The 17,268-nt window shown below is 42.6% G+C and overlaps 1 protein-coding gene across 3 annotated transcripts in view; it reads right to left on the reverse strand.

Moving 5' to 3' along the window:
* The window catches only part of TMCO3 (transmembrane and coiled-coil domains 3), a 65,139-nt gene that overhangs the window by 23,288 nt on the left and 24,583 nt on the right, over positions 1-17,268 (reverse strand). For all 3 annotated transcript variants that reach the window (XR_007773753.1, XM_050948544.1, XM_050948557.1), the window contains exons 4-7: positions 16,447-16,638; positions 14,597-14,725; positions 11,058-11,150; positions 9,460-9,646 (exon numbers count right to left, since the gene is read on the reverse strand). Coding sequence is in view for 2 of the 3 variants with exons in the window: in XM_050948544.1 (XP_050804501.1) it covers positions 9,460-9,646; positions 11,058-11,150; positions 14,597-14,725; positions 16,447-16,638 (601 nt within the window). In the remaining variant the exon portion in view is untranslated. The remainder of the gene's footprint in view (positions 1-9,459; positions 9,647-11,057; positions 11,151-14,596; positions 14,726-16,446; positions 16,639-17,268) is intronic.

The following is a 17,268-nucleotide window of genomic DNA, read 5'->3' on the forward strand; positions in this document are numbered from 1 at the left end:
AACACTGAGTCCTGAGAGTTAGGGTTTTTAACCAATTTAAGCTGCACACACACACACACCCCCAAACCTCTTCCTGCTTTCCTATCACTAGTTCTGTTACTACAGAAATGAAATCTAGACATCCCGTAAAATAGCTAGTTCCACACTGTTCTTCAAACCTCAGATCAGAGAAATGCAGCTTTGCATTTGAGATACTGTATGACTGTAGTACAGTTTGCACTGCCTGCATCTACACTGACATCAAGAGAGAAGTGGACAAGACTGTCCCTAGCATCAAGCACAGACAATCGCCTTAGGAGGGCTGTACGAGGCTTTAAGAATAACGTGTTCTTTAGTTAGACGTGACAAAGCAGAGTGAGTGTAAGTCGGACATTTTCCCAGCTTCTTTGTGGGGATGACAGCATGTTGTCAGGATTGGGCTGGGTCCTAAATAGAACCTCTGTGCGTTCATAAGGTTCCGTTGGCCTAATTGGAACTGGTGCACAAGGCGAGAAAAAGCTACAAAATTGTTTTTAAGCTCTGAGCAATAACAACAATCCTTATAGTGCCAGTATCACTAAGAGGATTTGTGCTGGATTATATCAAATATTAAAAGCAACAAAGAAACCTGTGGCACCTTATAGACTAACAGACGTTTTAGAACATGAGCTTTCGTGGGTGAATACCCACTTCGTCAGATGCAACTGATGCATCTGACAAAGTGGGTATTCACCCACGAAAGCTCATGTTCTAAAATGTCTATTAGTCTATAAGGTGCCACAGGTTTCTTTGTTGCTTTTACAGATCCAGACTAACACGACTACCCCTCTGATACGTGATCAAATATTAACATGATCTAATGCTGCACGAACACCACAGTCCACAGCAGGCCTAATTCTTCAAAGTCATCCAAATTTGGGAGAAGAGGGGGAAAAAGAATCAAGGATGGTGGAACTTTAGCTGTAATATCATTTCATAATTTAATTTTTTTTTAAAAAGCAAAGAATAAGTCTTAAATGAATGTTACAATTTACATGTGAAATTAACAAAAGCAAGGAAACTCAAAGCTACCCAGCTGCCCCTTCAGCCTCAGCTCACTCTGTTGTACAGAGATATTGTAACGGTGTCAGAATAGCATATGATCACATATGGCATAATACTAAGGTTCAACAGGTGACTGAAGGATGGAACAAAGAGCCCTAATGCTGAATCTTTGTATCTCTAGGTTTAGATTTTTTTTTAATGCTATTTTAAGAAGGCTAAGTTTTCCTTTCTTTCAGGGTTATTTTAATTGTAATATGACGGAGTGGGTAGACCCCAACTGGTGTAGGGAGAAAATTAGCCTGTCCCTAAACAAGGAATTTATATAGGTCTGCCCTCGGTGTAGCGATTTCAAAGGCGCAGAGCTACGCACCTAATGATCATATCATCCTCAGAAAGGTGGAAGTGACAGTTTATATGAATGGCAGGAAGGATGGCATTGTGATTAAGGTTATGGACTGGGAGTCTAGAGATCTTGCTTCAGTTCCTTGTCTGCTACAGACGGTGTGTGACCTTGGGCACTGCACTTCATCTGTGTACCTCAGTTCCACAACTGGTAAAACGGGAATAGCATTTTCCTGCCTTTTTGGCCAGGGGGTGTGTGAAAAGACCAGGGGTTCTGAGCACCTTGTAATTAATGTAATGGGAGCTATATGGAGTACTTCAGCTCGATAGAAGGGAGAGGACTTGGAAATTGTGGAGCTACAGGGAGAAGAAACTGAATTTAGAGCCTCTGAGGACCTGTTTATTGTCTTCAACAATCTCATGAATTTAACCTACCCGCAGCTCTACAGCATATATCTCAAAGGGACCTATAATGTTATAGACTCAAATATCCATACAGCAAGAAAACAAAATCTGTACTGATTTAGTGACCTTCACCTTACCCTGCTCCCCGAGAGCTGCAGCACGCATGCAGTTATAGTGAGCTGTCCCCAGATTCACTCTCACGCACAACGTGGATACGTGTGAAGGGTCAGCATCACGGAGGTGTATTACATCACTGGGGCTCCCTGAAGCTTCTCTGCAAGTGTCATGAGCGCAGCAAAGTGCTGAGCAGCGTCCACAGGCATTTCCCCCTCAGAGCCCCTTTTAGCCTCTATCCACAGGGCCCTGCTCCGAGGCCACCATTCGCTACGGGCGCCACCGCCGCCCCCAGCAAGCGAGGAAAGGCCAAGGCAGCGGGAAAGAAACAGTCTCCCACCTGGGCTGCCGGAGTGATCTGCGAGTCAGCAAGCGCTGGCAGAGAGGCCTGGCACTGGCCCCTGGCCGTAGCAGGGACCAGACGCGCTGCCGGGCCAGCCAGGAGGAACGCACCAACCTGGAGTTGCTAAGCAGAGCGCCCCTCACCCTGCCCCAGCATGACCTCAGCACCCGCCCCCCAACCGCACTTGGGGGGCTGGGCTGCCGCCCCTTCCCTTCCCAGCAGAGCCCACCCCAGCTTAGAGTCTCCTCCTCCTCATCCCCAGAGAGCCAGGCAGCTGCCTGCAGCCCCGGAGCAAGCTAGCAGGACTGGGGATGGGAGAGGGTGGCGTGGAGCCTGGAGCGCAGAGCCAGCCGGCGGCCACATGCAAAACCCAGCTCCGGATTTCAAGTCCAGAGCCCAGTGCTGACTGCGTGGAAAGGCGCTTTTGCAAAACGTGCTCGGGGGAAGCGGACGCTTCCCCTGCAAGCCGCTAGCTATGCTACTGCATCTGCAGCCCTGGAGGCGAGATGGTAGGAGAGACTCAAGCAGACACGCTGCAGACAATATCCGCTGTAGGCGCTGCCCCCATAGCTCCCATTGGCTGAGGGAGAGAGAGAGACAGAGATATCATCATCAGTTGCCAGGCAAAGTCAGCCATAGAGACAGCATCATTAGTTGCCTGGCAGAATCAGCCATGGAGGCAGCATCACTTTTCCCCCCACAATGAATATAAACAAGTCATAATACTGAACACAACTATCTGATGCACACCTTGCTGCAATCCTGAAGGTTTCAACTGCTCAGTCACTGAGGCCAAACATCAACAAACTGACAGAACTGAAGCGTTGCTTCACACTAAAAACTCTCTGGCAAGTGAAGAATTGTAGAAAGTTGTATGACAGCCTTATTATTTTTAAGAAATTCAAAATAAAACATTTTCTTTTCTGAACACCACCTTCAGTGACATTACTGGCCCGCTGGGAGGATTTGAGGACTGGTACTGGCCCTAAAGCAGATTGAGTTTGATACCCCTGCTGTAAAATGATAGACACAGAAGGCTGATGAATAGACATAGCATGCATAAATTATTATTTAAGTTTCATGCAATGGGGTGTGAATAAACCTAAGTCAGTGTCCATTAAGGAGATGTGCAGTTTCTTTCTTAATTACAGTAGACCAGGGGTAGGCAACCTTTGGCACATGTGCCAAAGGTGGCACACGAGCTAATTTTCAGTGGTACTCACACTGCCTGGGTCCTGGCCACCGGTCTGGGGGGACTCTGCATTTTAAATTAAAAATGTTTAAGAAGCTCCATGTAAAATTAAAACCTTATTTACTTTACATACAACAAAAGTTTAGTTATATATTCTATATTATAGACATAGAAAGAGACCTTCTAAAAACGTTAAAATGTATTACTGGCACACGAAACCTTAAATTAGAGTGAATAAATGAAGACTCGGCACACCACTTCTGAAAGGTTGCCGACCCCTGCAACAGACCTTTGGGGAAGAAGAAAGGAGGTGAGCAAAAAGCTTATGAGGCAAAAATTTGGGAATCATTGGGAAAATAAGGAGCTGTTACATGAGGTACCTTTCTCCTCTGAAAACTCTTCTGACCCTGGACTGTGGCCTCCCAGGGAGCAGAACTGATGGCATTTCTTGTTGTTGCAGGTAGCAAACAGATCTATAAGAGGAGTTCCCCATGGTTGGAAGATGTCCCTTGTGATGTCCGGTTGGAGGGACCACTTGTGGTGAGAAGAGAAAGACCTGCTGAGGTGATCTGCCAACTGGTTCTGCATTCCTGGAAGGTAGGATGCTTCTAAACTGATCGAATGTGCGATGCAGAGCTCCCACATCCGGCTTGCTTCCTGACACAAGGAGGAAGGGTGCGCTCTGCCCTGTTTGTTGATGTATAACATGGCCATCATGCTGTCTGTGAGAATCAAATTGATCTTGTTTGTAATGTGGGGTAGGAACACCTGACAGGCTAGGCAGATCGCCTGGAGCTCCCTGACATTGATATGGAGGGAAAGCTCTTCTTGAGACCAGAGGCCCTGAGTCCTCAGGGACCCTAGGTGGGCTCCTCAGCTGAGGGCTGATACATAGGATACTAGAGATATTGACCTTTGAGGCAGCAAAAAGGGTACCCCCGCACATAACATGCAAAGGTTCAGCCACCATGTCAGTGAATCAAGGACCTCAGTGGGAACAGTGAGCACCATGTCCAGGTGATGATGTGAGGGAGAGTATACTGCAGCCAACCACACTTGGAGAGATCGGAGATGTAGCCTCACGTGTTGCGCTACATATGTTCATAAAGCCATGTGGCCCAGAAGACTCAGACTCTTTCATGCAGTCACGATCTGATAAGCCTCGAGTGATCTTATCAGGACTGTAATTGAACAAAAGTGATCATCCAGAAGAAGGGCCCTTGCCTGCACGGAGTTGAGAACTGCACTGATGAACTCTATCCTTTGGACAGGAATAAAGTTAGATTTCTGGTCGTTTACCAGTAGGCCTAGTGGTTGGGAGGTCGATTGGATGAGATTGATGTCAGATTCACCTGAGCTCTGGACAAGCCTCTGACCAGCCAGTTGTTGAGATAAGGGAATACATGAACTCCCTTTTTTCTGAGAAAAGCTGGCACCACTGCCATACATTTGGTGAAGACCCATGGGGTGATGGACAGGCCAAACGGAAGAACTGCAAACTGGTAATGAACTTGGTTCACGACAAATCTTAGGAATCGTCTGTGGCCTTGGAAAAATCGATATGTGGAAGTATGTGTCCTTGAGATCAAGGGCGGCATACCAATCCCTAGGATCCAGAAAGGGAATGATGAAAGCCGAGGAGACCATGCGGAACTTTAAGTTCTTGAGATAGCAGTTGAGACGATGCATATCTAGGATTGCTCTGAAACCACCCTTGGCTTTCAGGATTAGAAAGTAACAGGAATAGAACACCTTTCTTCTTAGGTAGAACAGAAACTCTTCCATGGCTCCCACCGAAAGGAGGGATTGGACTTCTTGTTCCAACAGTTGCTCATGAGAAGGGTCCCTGAAGATGGATAGGGAAAGGGGGTGGGAAGTTGGGGTAGACAAAAACTGGATGGTGTATCCCATTTCTACTGTGCTTAGAACCCAATGATCCAAGGTAATGTGGGTCCAGGCATCGAAGCAGCACAAAGAATTGATTGGAAAACAAAGGGGCAACTGGATCCAGTGTTGAGGGGATTGTAATGCTGACCTTGAGCATCTCACCAAAACGAATGCTTCAAGGTCCCCAAGTGTTTGGGGCCAATCTGTATTGGTCCTGCTGAGGAGGTTGGTGGAGGGGGCCTTCGTCTGAACCTCCTGCTCTTCCTCCTCTGTTGATCTTGCCTTGCTGGCTGGGCAAAGTACAGGCCAGTCTGTTGGGGCATGCAGTGCTTTCTGGATACAGCTGGGATATCATCATTGGTGATCCCTTGATTCTCTACCACAGATATACATATGGGTCCTGAGCTGATTCAGGAGCCCTATCTCGGAACCACAGATCCACCCACAGTAGGTACAAACATTTCCTGGTAGGTCAGCTGCCTGCTGGGAGAAAGTTCTTTCCTTTTCCTTCCTTCTCTCTCTCTTTTCAGCTTTGAGGGCATGGTACAGATCAAAGATTTCAAGGTCACTTTAGAGTCTTTAAAGGCCATCCATCTAGTCTAGCATCCGTTTGCTCTGAAAAGCGCATGACCCTTCAAAGGCGAGGTCTTGAAGGATTTGTTGCACCTCATGCAGAAACCCTGAGGACTGCAACCACGAGCTCCTGTGCATGGTTACAGCTGTGGCCATGGATCTGGCTATGGAATCTTCCCTTCCTTGACTAAGTATGAGAATTCTTGCCTAGATGCCTGTGGGAGCAAGTTCTTAAATTTTAGCACGGACTCCCACATATTAAAATCATAGCAGCCTAGCAAGGCTTGCTAGTTCGCATGCTAGCTGTAGAAGCTAGTGGAGTAGGCCTTCTGAACAAAAAGATCCAATTTCTTTGGGTCTTCGCTTTGGACATGGACTGTGCTTCACCCTGTCAATCCCTTTAGCTGGCAGCCACTACAACCAGGGACCCTGGGGGAGGGTGCAAAGAAAGGAACTTGTACCCTTTAGCTGGTACAAAATATTTATGTTCTGTATGTTTCACTGTAGGAAGGGACAGAGGGAGGTAGGGGTTTGTCACAGTGCCCTGACTGGGTCCATAAGGGCCTCATTAAGTGGTAAAGCTTGTATTCCCAAGTTTGAGGTTTCCCACTTTAACAAATCCTGGAATGCTTTGTGGTGGGGATATCCCTGCTGCCCCCACTGCCTTGTCTGGGGAGGACAACAAAGAGGCTATGACAGTCAAGGAGCCTCCGTCATTTCCTCAATGTCAGTAAAATTCTGGGGTACTTCTTCCTTCCTAAGAAGAACTGGGGGGAGTGGTGTCAGCAGGGCCCTTTATACAAGTGCTATGAGCGCGCAGCACCAGAGGGAACTCAAGCCAACCCAATGGATACTAATGGGAAAAAACTCTGGCAACTGTGCTCAGAGTATGCACACACCTACATTGGAACGGACATGTGCAAGCACTCAAAGGAGCACAACAGGTTGCACAGTTGTTAGTAAGGTTCTGCACCAAAAAATTAAAAATTCTGCACACAATATTTTAAAATTCTGCAAATTTTATTTGTCAATAAATAAATATGGAGACTCCAAAATGGCAGTGGGGAGCACAAGCCACTGGCTGCATGGAGTGGGATATCATCCTGCAACTCTTCCCCCCCGCCCCAGGACATGGACTCAGCAGTGAGGCTGCACCTGACCTTGACACAGCGCAAGGTTTGAGCCTGCCCCAGAAACATTCCAGGGGCCTTGCCCTTCTGCGCAAGGTGCACAGGTGTGGGCAGGCAGGCTCAGCTTGGCAAAATCCAAGTGTGGAGGGCTTAGTGTGAGTGGGAGCAGCTCAGTTTGGTGTCCAGGCTTGTTGAGGGTTTAATGGAGCTCTCCAGGGGGTCAAGATGAAGTTGGTTGGGAATCAGAAGGAGGGCTCTGGGTATGTCAGGTTCGGGGGGGGGGTCGTCTAGGTGTGGGGGACTCATTGGGGTGGTCCAGGTGCAGGGGATGGGGTTCAAGTGTGGGGAGCTCAGCAGGAGGTGACCTGGGTCCAAGGGTGAGAGTATGGTGCAGGGGGCCTCTGAATGCCGGAAGTGATGCTTGGCATGGGGGATTCAGGTGGAGGGCTCAGTACAGGGGTTCTGGGTGCAGAGGGGTGAGGCTTGGCAGGGGGTCTGGATGCACAGGAGTTGAGCAGATGGGGGAACAACTCCCCATATAGTGACCCTTCTCCCCATGACTGAAGAGCGATGGGGGCAGGAAGCGGAGTGTGTGTACAGAGCTTCTTGCAGCCCGGGAAGGTTTCTGGGGGTGGGTCTGACCCAGCCCCAGCCGCTCCTTGCAAGGACGAGGAAGTCCCATGCTCCCCTGCTCCCAGCCTAGACAGGACTAGCAGCTGAGACAGGCGCAGGGTAGGAGCTATTGGCTGGGGCATCCCCAGCCCTGCCACTCTCCTTCCCCTGCCCCGTGGTGATTTATTTCAGGTACCCGAAGCAGCCAGCAGTGAAGTGATGTGCCTGTGCTGCTGGGGAGGGGTACGTGACCACTCTTGCAGCTTCCCTTTACCTCCTTGTTAGGTATTTGCCAGGACGCAAAATAAAAAATTAAAAAAAAAAAATGGGGGAACATGAATTCTGTGGACACAGAGTGGCGTAGAATTCTCCCAGGAGTAATCATTTGACTTGAAGAACCTTTATTACCAGTAATGATTAAGGCTAAGATTTTGTCATGGTTATTCTTAGTAAAAGTCATGGACAGGTCATGGGCAATAAACCAAAATTCATGGAAGCCGTGACCTGTCTGTGAGTTTTGCTGATGCAGCTCCATAGTTTCCCCTGCCACCGTTGTGGCTAGGAGCTGCATGGTTCTCTCCTCCAACCCCCCACAAGGCTGTCCCCAGTTGCTGAAACTGAGGAGGCTGTCGCCTGTCGCTGGAACCTGGCTGGGGCCCCACTGGCTGCCAGCTCCAGTCCCATGGACCCAGGGGCTGAAGCAGAAAATATCATAGAGGTCTGTGGAAGTCACAGCTTCTGTGATATAAATGTAGCCTTAGTAATGATAAATGAGAAGTAAACAACAAATTTTGACTCAGAGAATCCAAGCTGACTTGTAGGGCTGGCAGTTTGAAAACAAAACCAAAAAGAATCTTTTCACTTGTAAACTGAGCAAATAATTAATGGAAATAATTAAACATGGAATTCACACAATGGCATTTTTACAGTCACAAAGTAGAATTACACTCCGTGAAGTGTGTAGGAATGGGAGTGCATTTCTTCTAAAAGGAAAAAACTAAAAAATGCAGAATAAGTGCATAATTTAAGGAAAACTTTCAGACTCTGAGCCCTGAAATTTCCATTCATAATTTTCTTAGATATTTATTTGACCAAAAACTATTCACTGAGAGTGCTGTCTTAACATTCCTGTAGCACATCCACCTATATGAAGCTAAAAGTATTTGCTTAAAGAGTATATTAGCAGGCCTCAGACTGCAGAAAGAAGGTGCAAGTTACTGGGTCAGGCCTTTCTGCCCTCATGGCAGATTGGTCGTAGCAGTCTTAATCTGGCAATTTAGCATACACATGAAAATCACCTGTGGCTGAAAGGGTTAAAATCAATGTGGGACTCCATTACAGAGGGATGTCATAAATGAGAACATGACTCCTTATAAATACATGATGCTATTATCTGTTAAGATTCTTATATTTTAGAGGAAGTGGGCCTGTGCAAACCACACAAAAACAAGCAAGCACCAATGCTTGGTACACCTCTAACTCCAATATAACGCCCTCCTTGGGCACCAAAAAAATCTTACTGCGTTATTGGTGAAACTGGGTTATATCGAACTTGCTTTGATCCACTGGAGTGCGCAGCCCCGACCCCCCATAGTGCTGCTTACTGCGTTATATCCGAATACATGTTATATTGGGCCGCGTTATTTAGCGGTAGAGGTGTATTATCAAAATAATATTCTAGGCTTCCCATCAATTAGTACATTACATAATAACGGCAATGCTCTTTTTTCTATTTTCTCTCATGTCACTAGAATGATGCTCAACCATTTTGAGAATTTATTACAGATATTTTTAATCAGTGCTGTCATTGGGACAATCCGTATCTAAATTGCACCTACCTTCTTTATCTCCTCGAGCACTCCCTACAAGGAATCTGGATACTAAGGGTGTGCTGGATAAGGATAAACAAGTAGAAATGAAGACACACTGTGTTGGTCTAATCTGTAGTAAATGTCCCCATAGTAAGCCAAAAGCAATCATCAGAAGTGTCATGTAACAGGGTCCTTGCAAAGATATCTTCCACACCTTGAGGATAACACACAGTTAGATTTGTATTGTACAACCTGAGGGTTATTCTCTCATTGATGAATGCTAGACTGGTTTTCAACGTGAGTAGTAAAAAGAGATCCATGTGATTTTGGGCTGCAGAGTTATACCATAGAAGTAATAGCCCCTCACTACACAGCTCTGCTGAGACAGCACCTGGTAGACTATGTCCAGTGCTGGGTACCTTATTAGATGTATTAGACAAACTGGGGGGAGTTCAGAGAAGAGAAATGAAAATAATTAAAGGGACAGATGGCTTGATATGGTAATTGTTGACAAACTGAACTATACAACCACCACGTAGGCAGAGGAATTATTTAGCATGATGCTAGGAGTAATGGGATAAAATAAAGAAAAGGAAAAAAAGTTAAATATCAGGAAAAACCTCCCAAATATGAGAGCTACCATGCTATGGAACAGTTTTTAAGAGAAACTCCATCCCCTAAAATGATTTAAAACTAGACAGGACAAAAACACTAGAAAATATATTGTAGTAGGTACAACTCAATCCAGCAATGGCAAGGCATGGACTAGTATACAGTTTAAAAGGCCTTCATCTTTACCATCTGTAATTTATGAGTGTCTATAATTTATATAATTAAACTGAGATACCCCTATCATTGTCCACATATCAATAAAATAGATCACCTTTTATGTAATCTCACTGACTTTCAGCCATCAATCTAAAAACAAACATAAGCCATGCAAAATGTGTCTTTTTAGCTATTACTGTTATTTGTATTATTGTGCTAGTTTTAATAATTTTGCAACAGTATATTTTCAATCAATTCATTCAATAAATTAATGTATCTTAACCTTATATCATAAAACCAGCTGCAGTTCCTGACTCTCTACATTAACAAGTCAACTTTTCTTTTTGCTGAAGTCTGACTGTCTCAATATATAAATTAGGTTATACTATAGTACATGTCTAATCAAGGGCCAACAGGCTCTAACAACACATTTCATCCAGTACACTTTATGTTGTAAATCCATCATGTGACATTTAATACATTAACTATGCCTTACAGGACACATGCTGCTTCACAACATTGTGATGTCTACACCTCTACAACTGGATTCAACATCACAGTAATAGAGTTGGATTGCCCTGCAGTAAATGTGTGTCTTAATTTCCTAGAAATCATGAACTGTTCTGTGAAAATCAAGATGGATATTAAAATAGGCAGTAGGATAACATTTTCTGCATTCTTTCTCCTCCACTCCCAGTATCTGAAGAAAGAACCAGAGATAATTTTCTTACTTTTAAAAATCATGGTCAAACTACATTAAGATATATTGTAGACAGGCTTTTAAATGCTAAAATATAATTGATAACTTCAACATCACCAATCAAATCCTGAAATGCAGAAGTTTTATACACAAATACCTTTCTTAGCCTTTCAGGGGAAAACTCCAGACCAACTAGAAACAGAGTGAAGAACACACCAAACTCTCCTAATGTTTCCACTTGTACAATGGACTGCAAAATAAGAATATAAAATGTTCAGTGTACTAGTTTGCTTACTATAATATAATATAATCACATCTACATTATATTTTAGATCGGCAGTACCCAAATTGTGGTTTTTGGAACTCTTACTGGTAGTCAGATGGTGCTGGCTCTCTTTGTTCACAACTATTTCTGAAGGTGGCCAGGCTCTCTCTTACAACGATGACTTACAAACAAGAAGGAACCTGCCTACCTGCCTCTTTTTAGGGGCTGTTGCTACATAAAGAGTGGTGAAAAGGGAACAAGAGCTGTCTTCAGGAACTGGAGCCACCAATCACCATTAGGAGACAAATGCCTCGAGGAGTAGAAAAAAATAATGAAGCAGCTGGAGAACATTTCCAAAGGAGAAGGAAACCAACCAGCAGGGAAGCAGGTGCAGGCCAAAACAAGGGGACTAGGTGGCAGAGACGCATGTACAGGGTGCAGCAAGAGCAGAGAAGACTAGAACAGATGGTAGGAAGAGATTAAATGAAGAGCAAAAGTAGGTATTAGGCTTTTTTCACAAGTGATTGAACATTTCACATTAGACAGCTAAAAATACATAAATACTTCCTTGCAGCAACGACAGCAGTTACTTTGAAAAGTGATATTGGCATGTTATGTGACTGGGAACAACAGGGGTGATGGCCTGCGCAATTGCACATAGGTGGTATTCTGCAAGACAACCTCTCTATTAACATGTGTTGCACACTATGAAAATTACAGTGGACCCCTGATCGGTTCTAAAACATCTTTATCGCTAAACAGTCAAACTTTTAAGCATGTGTCCACTGTAAGTACATAGACTTTTAAAAAAAAATTACACACTCAATTACTTACCTGTCTCCAATTTTCAATCCCTCACATATTGGGCAAAAAAATCACTCTTGGAAACTGAAGTTTTGCATGCTCAGTCTACAAGTGGACTTTTGCTGAATGATTGGCTGAAATGAGTTTTGTCATTTTTGTTTGTATTCTTATAGGAATGCATGAAGGAATGAAAACTGGAGTTTAAGACAAGTTTGTAGTTCCTCCAACATATTATTTTATCGATAGTTTGGTGGGACGTAAAACAATCTTCTGTTTCCTGCTATTGCTACAATGGTCCCTAAACTCCCTCCCCTGCTTGTCCTCACAGTTTACAGATTACCTGTGACAGATGAAGCAAGAGGGAGATAACTAGACAGTTGGTGACAAATCTTATGCTGAGTCTGATTACAAAATAATTTTTTTTAAAAATTTTGTTCTGTCTTTGCTTTCTGCATAGCAAGATTTCAAAGCACTCAAGTTTGCAGAGGTCAATGCTCAGCATTGCTGAAAATCCCACTCGTAACATTATCAGCCTTCGGGATTTGACAGTGATTATAAATAAATGCACTAATATAATTGTTAGAACCTGACAAGTGCATGACTAATTGCAATAAAATTAATTTAAAGGTGAAGAGACCAGTGCCATTATTTAGTGGACACACTGTGCTCTGAAAATGCAAATGGTCACTGAAGTCAATGGGAGCAGAGTTAAACCAATGCCAGGAACTTTCGAAAATACCACCTGTAAGGGTACGTCTACACTACAGGATAATTTCGATTTAACTTAAACCGGTTTTATTAAACAGATATTATAAAGTCGATTGCATGCATCCACACTAGGCACATTAATTCGGCGGTGTGCATCCATGGTCCGAGGCTAGCATCGATTTCCGGAGCGTTGCACTGTGGGTAGCTATCATTATAACTATCCGGCTAATAACTTCGATTTGCGGCCACACTAAACCTAAATCGATATGTTAATATCAATTTTAGCGTTACTCCTCTCGTTGGGGAGGAGTAAAGAAATCGATTTTAAGAGCCCTTTAAATCGATTTAAAATGCATTGTAGTGTGGACAGGTACAGCATTAAATCGATTTAACGCTGTTAAAATCGGTTTAACAGCGTAGTGTGGACCAGGTCTTAGTTTATTTGCATCTGTAAAGTTTTGAATTCTAAAAACGTTCAATTTATTTTGTCTACAAAAAGGAATTCATAACAGTCCTCATGTGGTTTGCATTAAATACTTCTTCAGTGTTTGTAAAGCACTTTGAGATCTTTTGATTACAGTTCCATAGATCAATTTTTACTCAACTAATTTCCCATTTTATAGCAGGGGAAACAGGCCTAGAACTCCTGTTTACATAAACACCGTGTGAAATTCTTGTCTATTTCTCTTGTATTTTGGGGAAATAAATGTAAGGTGTTTTTGGCAATAATTCTGACAGATTTAAATTTAAATTAGAGATTCTAAAAGGGCTGAACTTTGTAAATTTGTAAATAAATGCCTATTAATTGCACTTATTGAATATGGATTGATGTCTCCTGAGCTAAATGTACATGAAGCCAAAGGCAATCCTAAATCACACCTCAGGGCACACACATCTCTGATGTCTTCATAAGGGAGGGAGCCTCTGCCTAGCTACTATATTGCTTTGCGGTGCTGAATATTTTCTCTGCCTATAGTTCATTCCGATAGACTCAAGTTGGTGTTCTTCTCTCTGCTATTCAGAAGAGCTGCGGTTGCATCTCTGTGATCACTCTGCCATCTCTTTGCCTTTCATTGCAGGGAGAAAATGACACTGTGACAGCAAAGTGGAGAAGGCAGATGCCAGTCTTCCCGTAGCAACACCATCACCACTTAATACTTCTCAACAGTTAGAAGATTCAGAGCAAGAGAAGTAGATCGAAAAACAGGATAAAACACCATCACTGATTACGGGGAACTCAGAGATGTTCTCTCTGCCTCCCCAGACTAAAATCTGGCCTGCCTCTCCCTTCCTCCTACAGGCCACATCCTTCTCAAACTCAGAGGTGATAGCATAAATAAAATTAACTAACCTAAGAATTATTTCACACTATCTTACTCAGGAGAAACATGACAGATCACAGGAGAAGACTTGAAGAAGAGCTCTATGTAAGCTCAAAAGCTTGTCTCTCTCACCAACAGAAGTTGGTCCAATAAAAGATATTACCTTATCCACCTTGTCTTTCTAATATCTGGGGACCAACATGGCTACAACAATACTGCATAGATCACAGGAGAGCTCCTGAGTAGGAGCAACTATAATATTGAAAAGTAGGGTTTTATTCCAACTCCACAGGGAAACAATTTCTCAGTGTAATTAGCCCTCTCTTATTTAAAAAAAGTAAGTTTCTATCCTTCATGGGGATGGAGAAAACTTGAAAACATGAATGTATGCTAAAGGATCTGAAATCAGAAGGCAAATAAAAAGAAAATGCATCTCTTGAAAATTCTATGATTTTCTGGGGCCTCTCTCATGATTTTTGAACAATGGAAGTTGGCAATACTGTAAAACTTAAATTATTAAAGCAACCCTAAAAATGAAGGCAGATATTAAAAAAAACAAAAAAACAAAAAAACAAAACAAGAGTCTCACTCTCTTACCTTAATGCTGTTTAATCCTGATGGTCCCAAGAGTACTCCACAAATGATGTACCCAAACATGGTTGGCAATCCTATCATTGTGCACAGCCAGCCACATGGCAAAGATAACATTCCTATGGTCACAATATCCTAGTGTACAAAATTGAGTAATATATTAATATAAAAAAGTCATGAGGAAGTTGTGGTGAAATTAATGGCTATTCACAACCTTAAAGTTTAGTGGCAATGTAAAAATAAATTTATACAATATCATCCATCCACAGAGTTCAAAACATGTTACAGATATGAATGAATTGAGCCTCAAAACTCTTATGTAGTAAGCATTATCACCACCACCACTTACAGATTAAGAAATTGAGGAACAGAGTTGTGTTTTGTAAATTTAATAGACACTGCCTGTTTTTGCAACTGAGATGATTAAAAAAGTAATTTTTTTAACCTGTATTTGATGTTTCTGTATATTAGACACACAACTCTGGAAAGCTGCTCTCAGAACATCAGTCAGAAAGAAAGATCTGACACACAGATCTGTCAGTGATGAGCCAAAACTTTTGGCTCTGAGGACTTTTAATTCTGCCATGTCTCTCTTGACCTTCCCAAATGAAGCTTCCGTAAGAGAGAAATACAAGGAAATATTAAAGGAAGAGCTAAATCCATAATAATAAAAAGTATCAGTCAGAAGTAGCTCATATTCCAAAATGAAAAACAAACCAACTATAGCAAAAACATTCAAAATGAACAACAAGAATGCTAATGTATATAATGTATATCAAAGAATTAATATCTGCGATACTAATGAAAGACCTTCCAAACTGGTGTATCCAAAATACAGAAACATCATTTACATATAAACATTGTAATTTCTGCAATTTCTGGATTCAGCAGTCTGGAATTAGTCCCTTACAGGAGAGAATGGCAGGGGTTCATGCAGCAAGTCTTCACACAACTGATCTCAAAACTGGCCAAAAATGTGGCAAAAACATGGCCAAAAATGTCTCAGTAGATACATTAAGTGTTGGTCTGGTGAAAAAGTATAGAAAAGACTACAGGTTTGCATCTCTAATTCTATCCAGGACTCCCCTCTCACATCCCAAAAAGGAGGCGGTCCCAGGCTTTCATACTACAAGCTCTAAATCAGATAACGTTTGCATCTTTCTTTGCCTATTTCTTTCTTCTAATAATTTAGCTAGAGAAAAAACAAAGGAAGTGTTATATCTCCTACCGGAAAGTGAACAGACAGAACAGAGTTTCGTACTTGTTGCAAAAGATTCTGCACCACCACCACAGATTAATTGGAACTGCAAACTGATCTGAAGATTGAGGGTCCAGGAACAAGAGGATGCTCCAAGACCCTTTTAGGCAATGGTTCACCGTCATGATGAAAGGGAAATGACTCACTATGAGGGAGGAAACACAAGAAATGTGTGTTTGGGAGAGACAGGGCAAGATCAAGAATCCTTTACACCAAAACATCTGGTGCATGTTGAGTGGTGGTTCTGCTAGAAACTCACATGATGAGAATAACTGATACGTTTTCCAGACTGGTGGTATCAGATTGCAGAAAATTTTGATTTTAAACTACAGTCTTGGTATGTATAGTACAAAGGGCTGAAAGAAAACTAGTGTTTTTGCCTTGTCTGAAGAAATGTTTTAAAAAAATTGATTTTAAAAAGTTAAGGGCTGATAATAGTGTTCTGGAAACATGTAAAATACATTCTTTTCCTTATCTTCAGGAAGATCAAGTTAAGCGCAACACTACGTTTTCAATAAGGGAAAAAGGGTAGAATTTGAGAACTTTTCCGTTTACTAGATCACGATACAATACTCTAAATAAATGTATAACAATTTACCTTTATGAAATGGTGATCAGCACGAGGGATGGTTGAATCCCTGGGCTTGGTAAGTATATACTGATTGTTTTGGGAATCAATAAGCATGCTAAGACCCAGGTCATCTTCCACTTCTCTTTTTGAAATATTTCTCTTGGAGTCTGCTTCATCTTCTTCCACCCTTAAAACTGCTTCAAAGTTAACACCTCTCACCTGGCAGAAAGAAAGCATTTCTCAGTAGAAAAGTAAATATTCAAGTCTCAGACTGATATTTTTACACAATCTGCTTTTTATATAACAAAACATATAAACAAGTTCAAATACTGATTACTTATTGAGAGTTTGTTGTAATAAAGTTAATACAATTAGGAATTTAGGCAATACAGATACTCATGGAGGCAGGCATGGATGGCACTGGAGTGATGTCAGTGTTGGAAGGGAGGCAGTATGGCCTAGTGTATAATGCATCAGACTGGAATTTAGGAGACAGGGTTCTATTCCTGGCTCTGCCATTGATCTGCTGAGTGACCATGGGCAGGTCACTTCACTTTCCCTGTACCTCAGTTTCCCCATATAAAATGGGGATAATACTGATCTTTCTAAAGTGCTTTGAGATTTAGAGATGAAAGGTGCTATATAAGCACTAGGTATTATTAATTTAAAAGTGAGTGTTGAGGACTCTGAACATCTAATGGGCCACTTCTGGATTTTGTCTCCTAAAGGAGTATTTATTGTATGTGGATTGTACATGACAAAGTCCTGTTTGCCTGTTTTGTGTGTGATTGCTGTTATCTTGCATAAGAGGCTTACAAGAATTATTTTCCTTTCCTTTTTATAAGACCA

The sequence above is a fragment of the Gopherus flavomarginatus genome, chromosome 1 (genome assembly GCF_025201925.1).
Source record: "Gopherus flavomarginatus isolate rGopFla2 chromosome 1, rGopFla2.mat.asm, whole genome shotgun sequence".
Lineage (NCBI taxonomy): Eukaryota > Metazoa > Chordata > Testudines > Testudinidae > Gopherus > Gopherus flavomarginatus.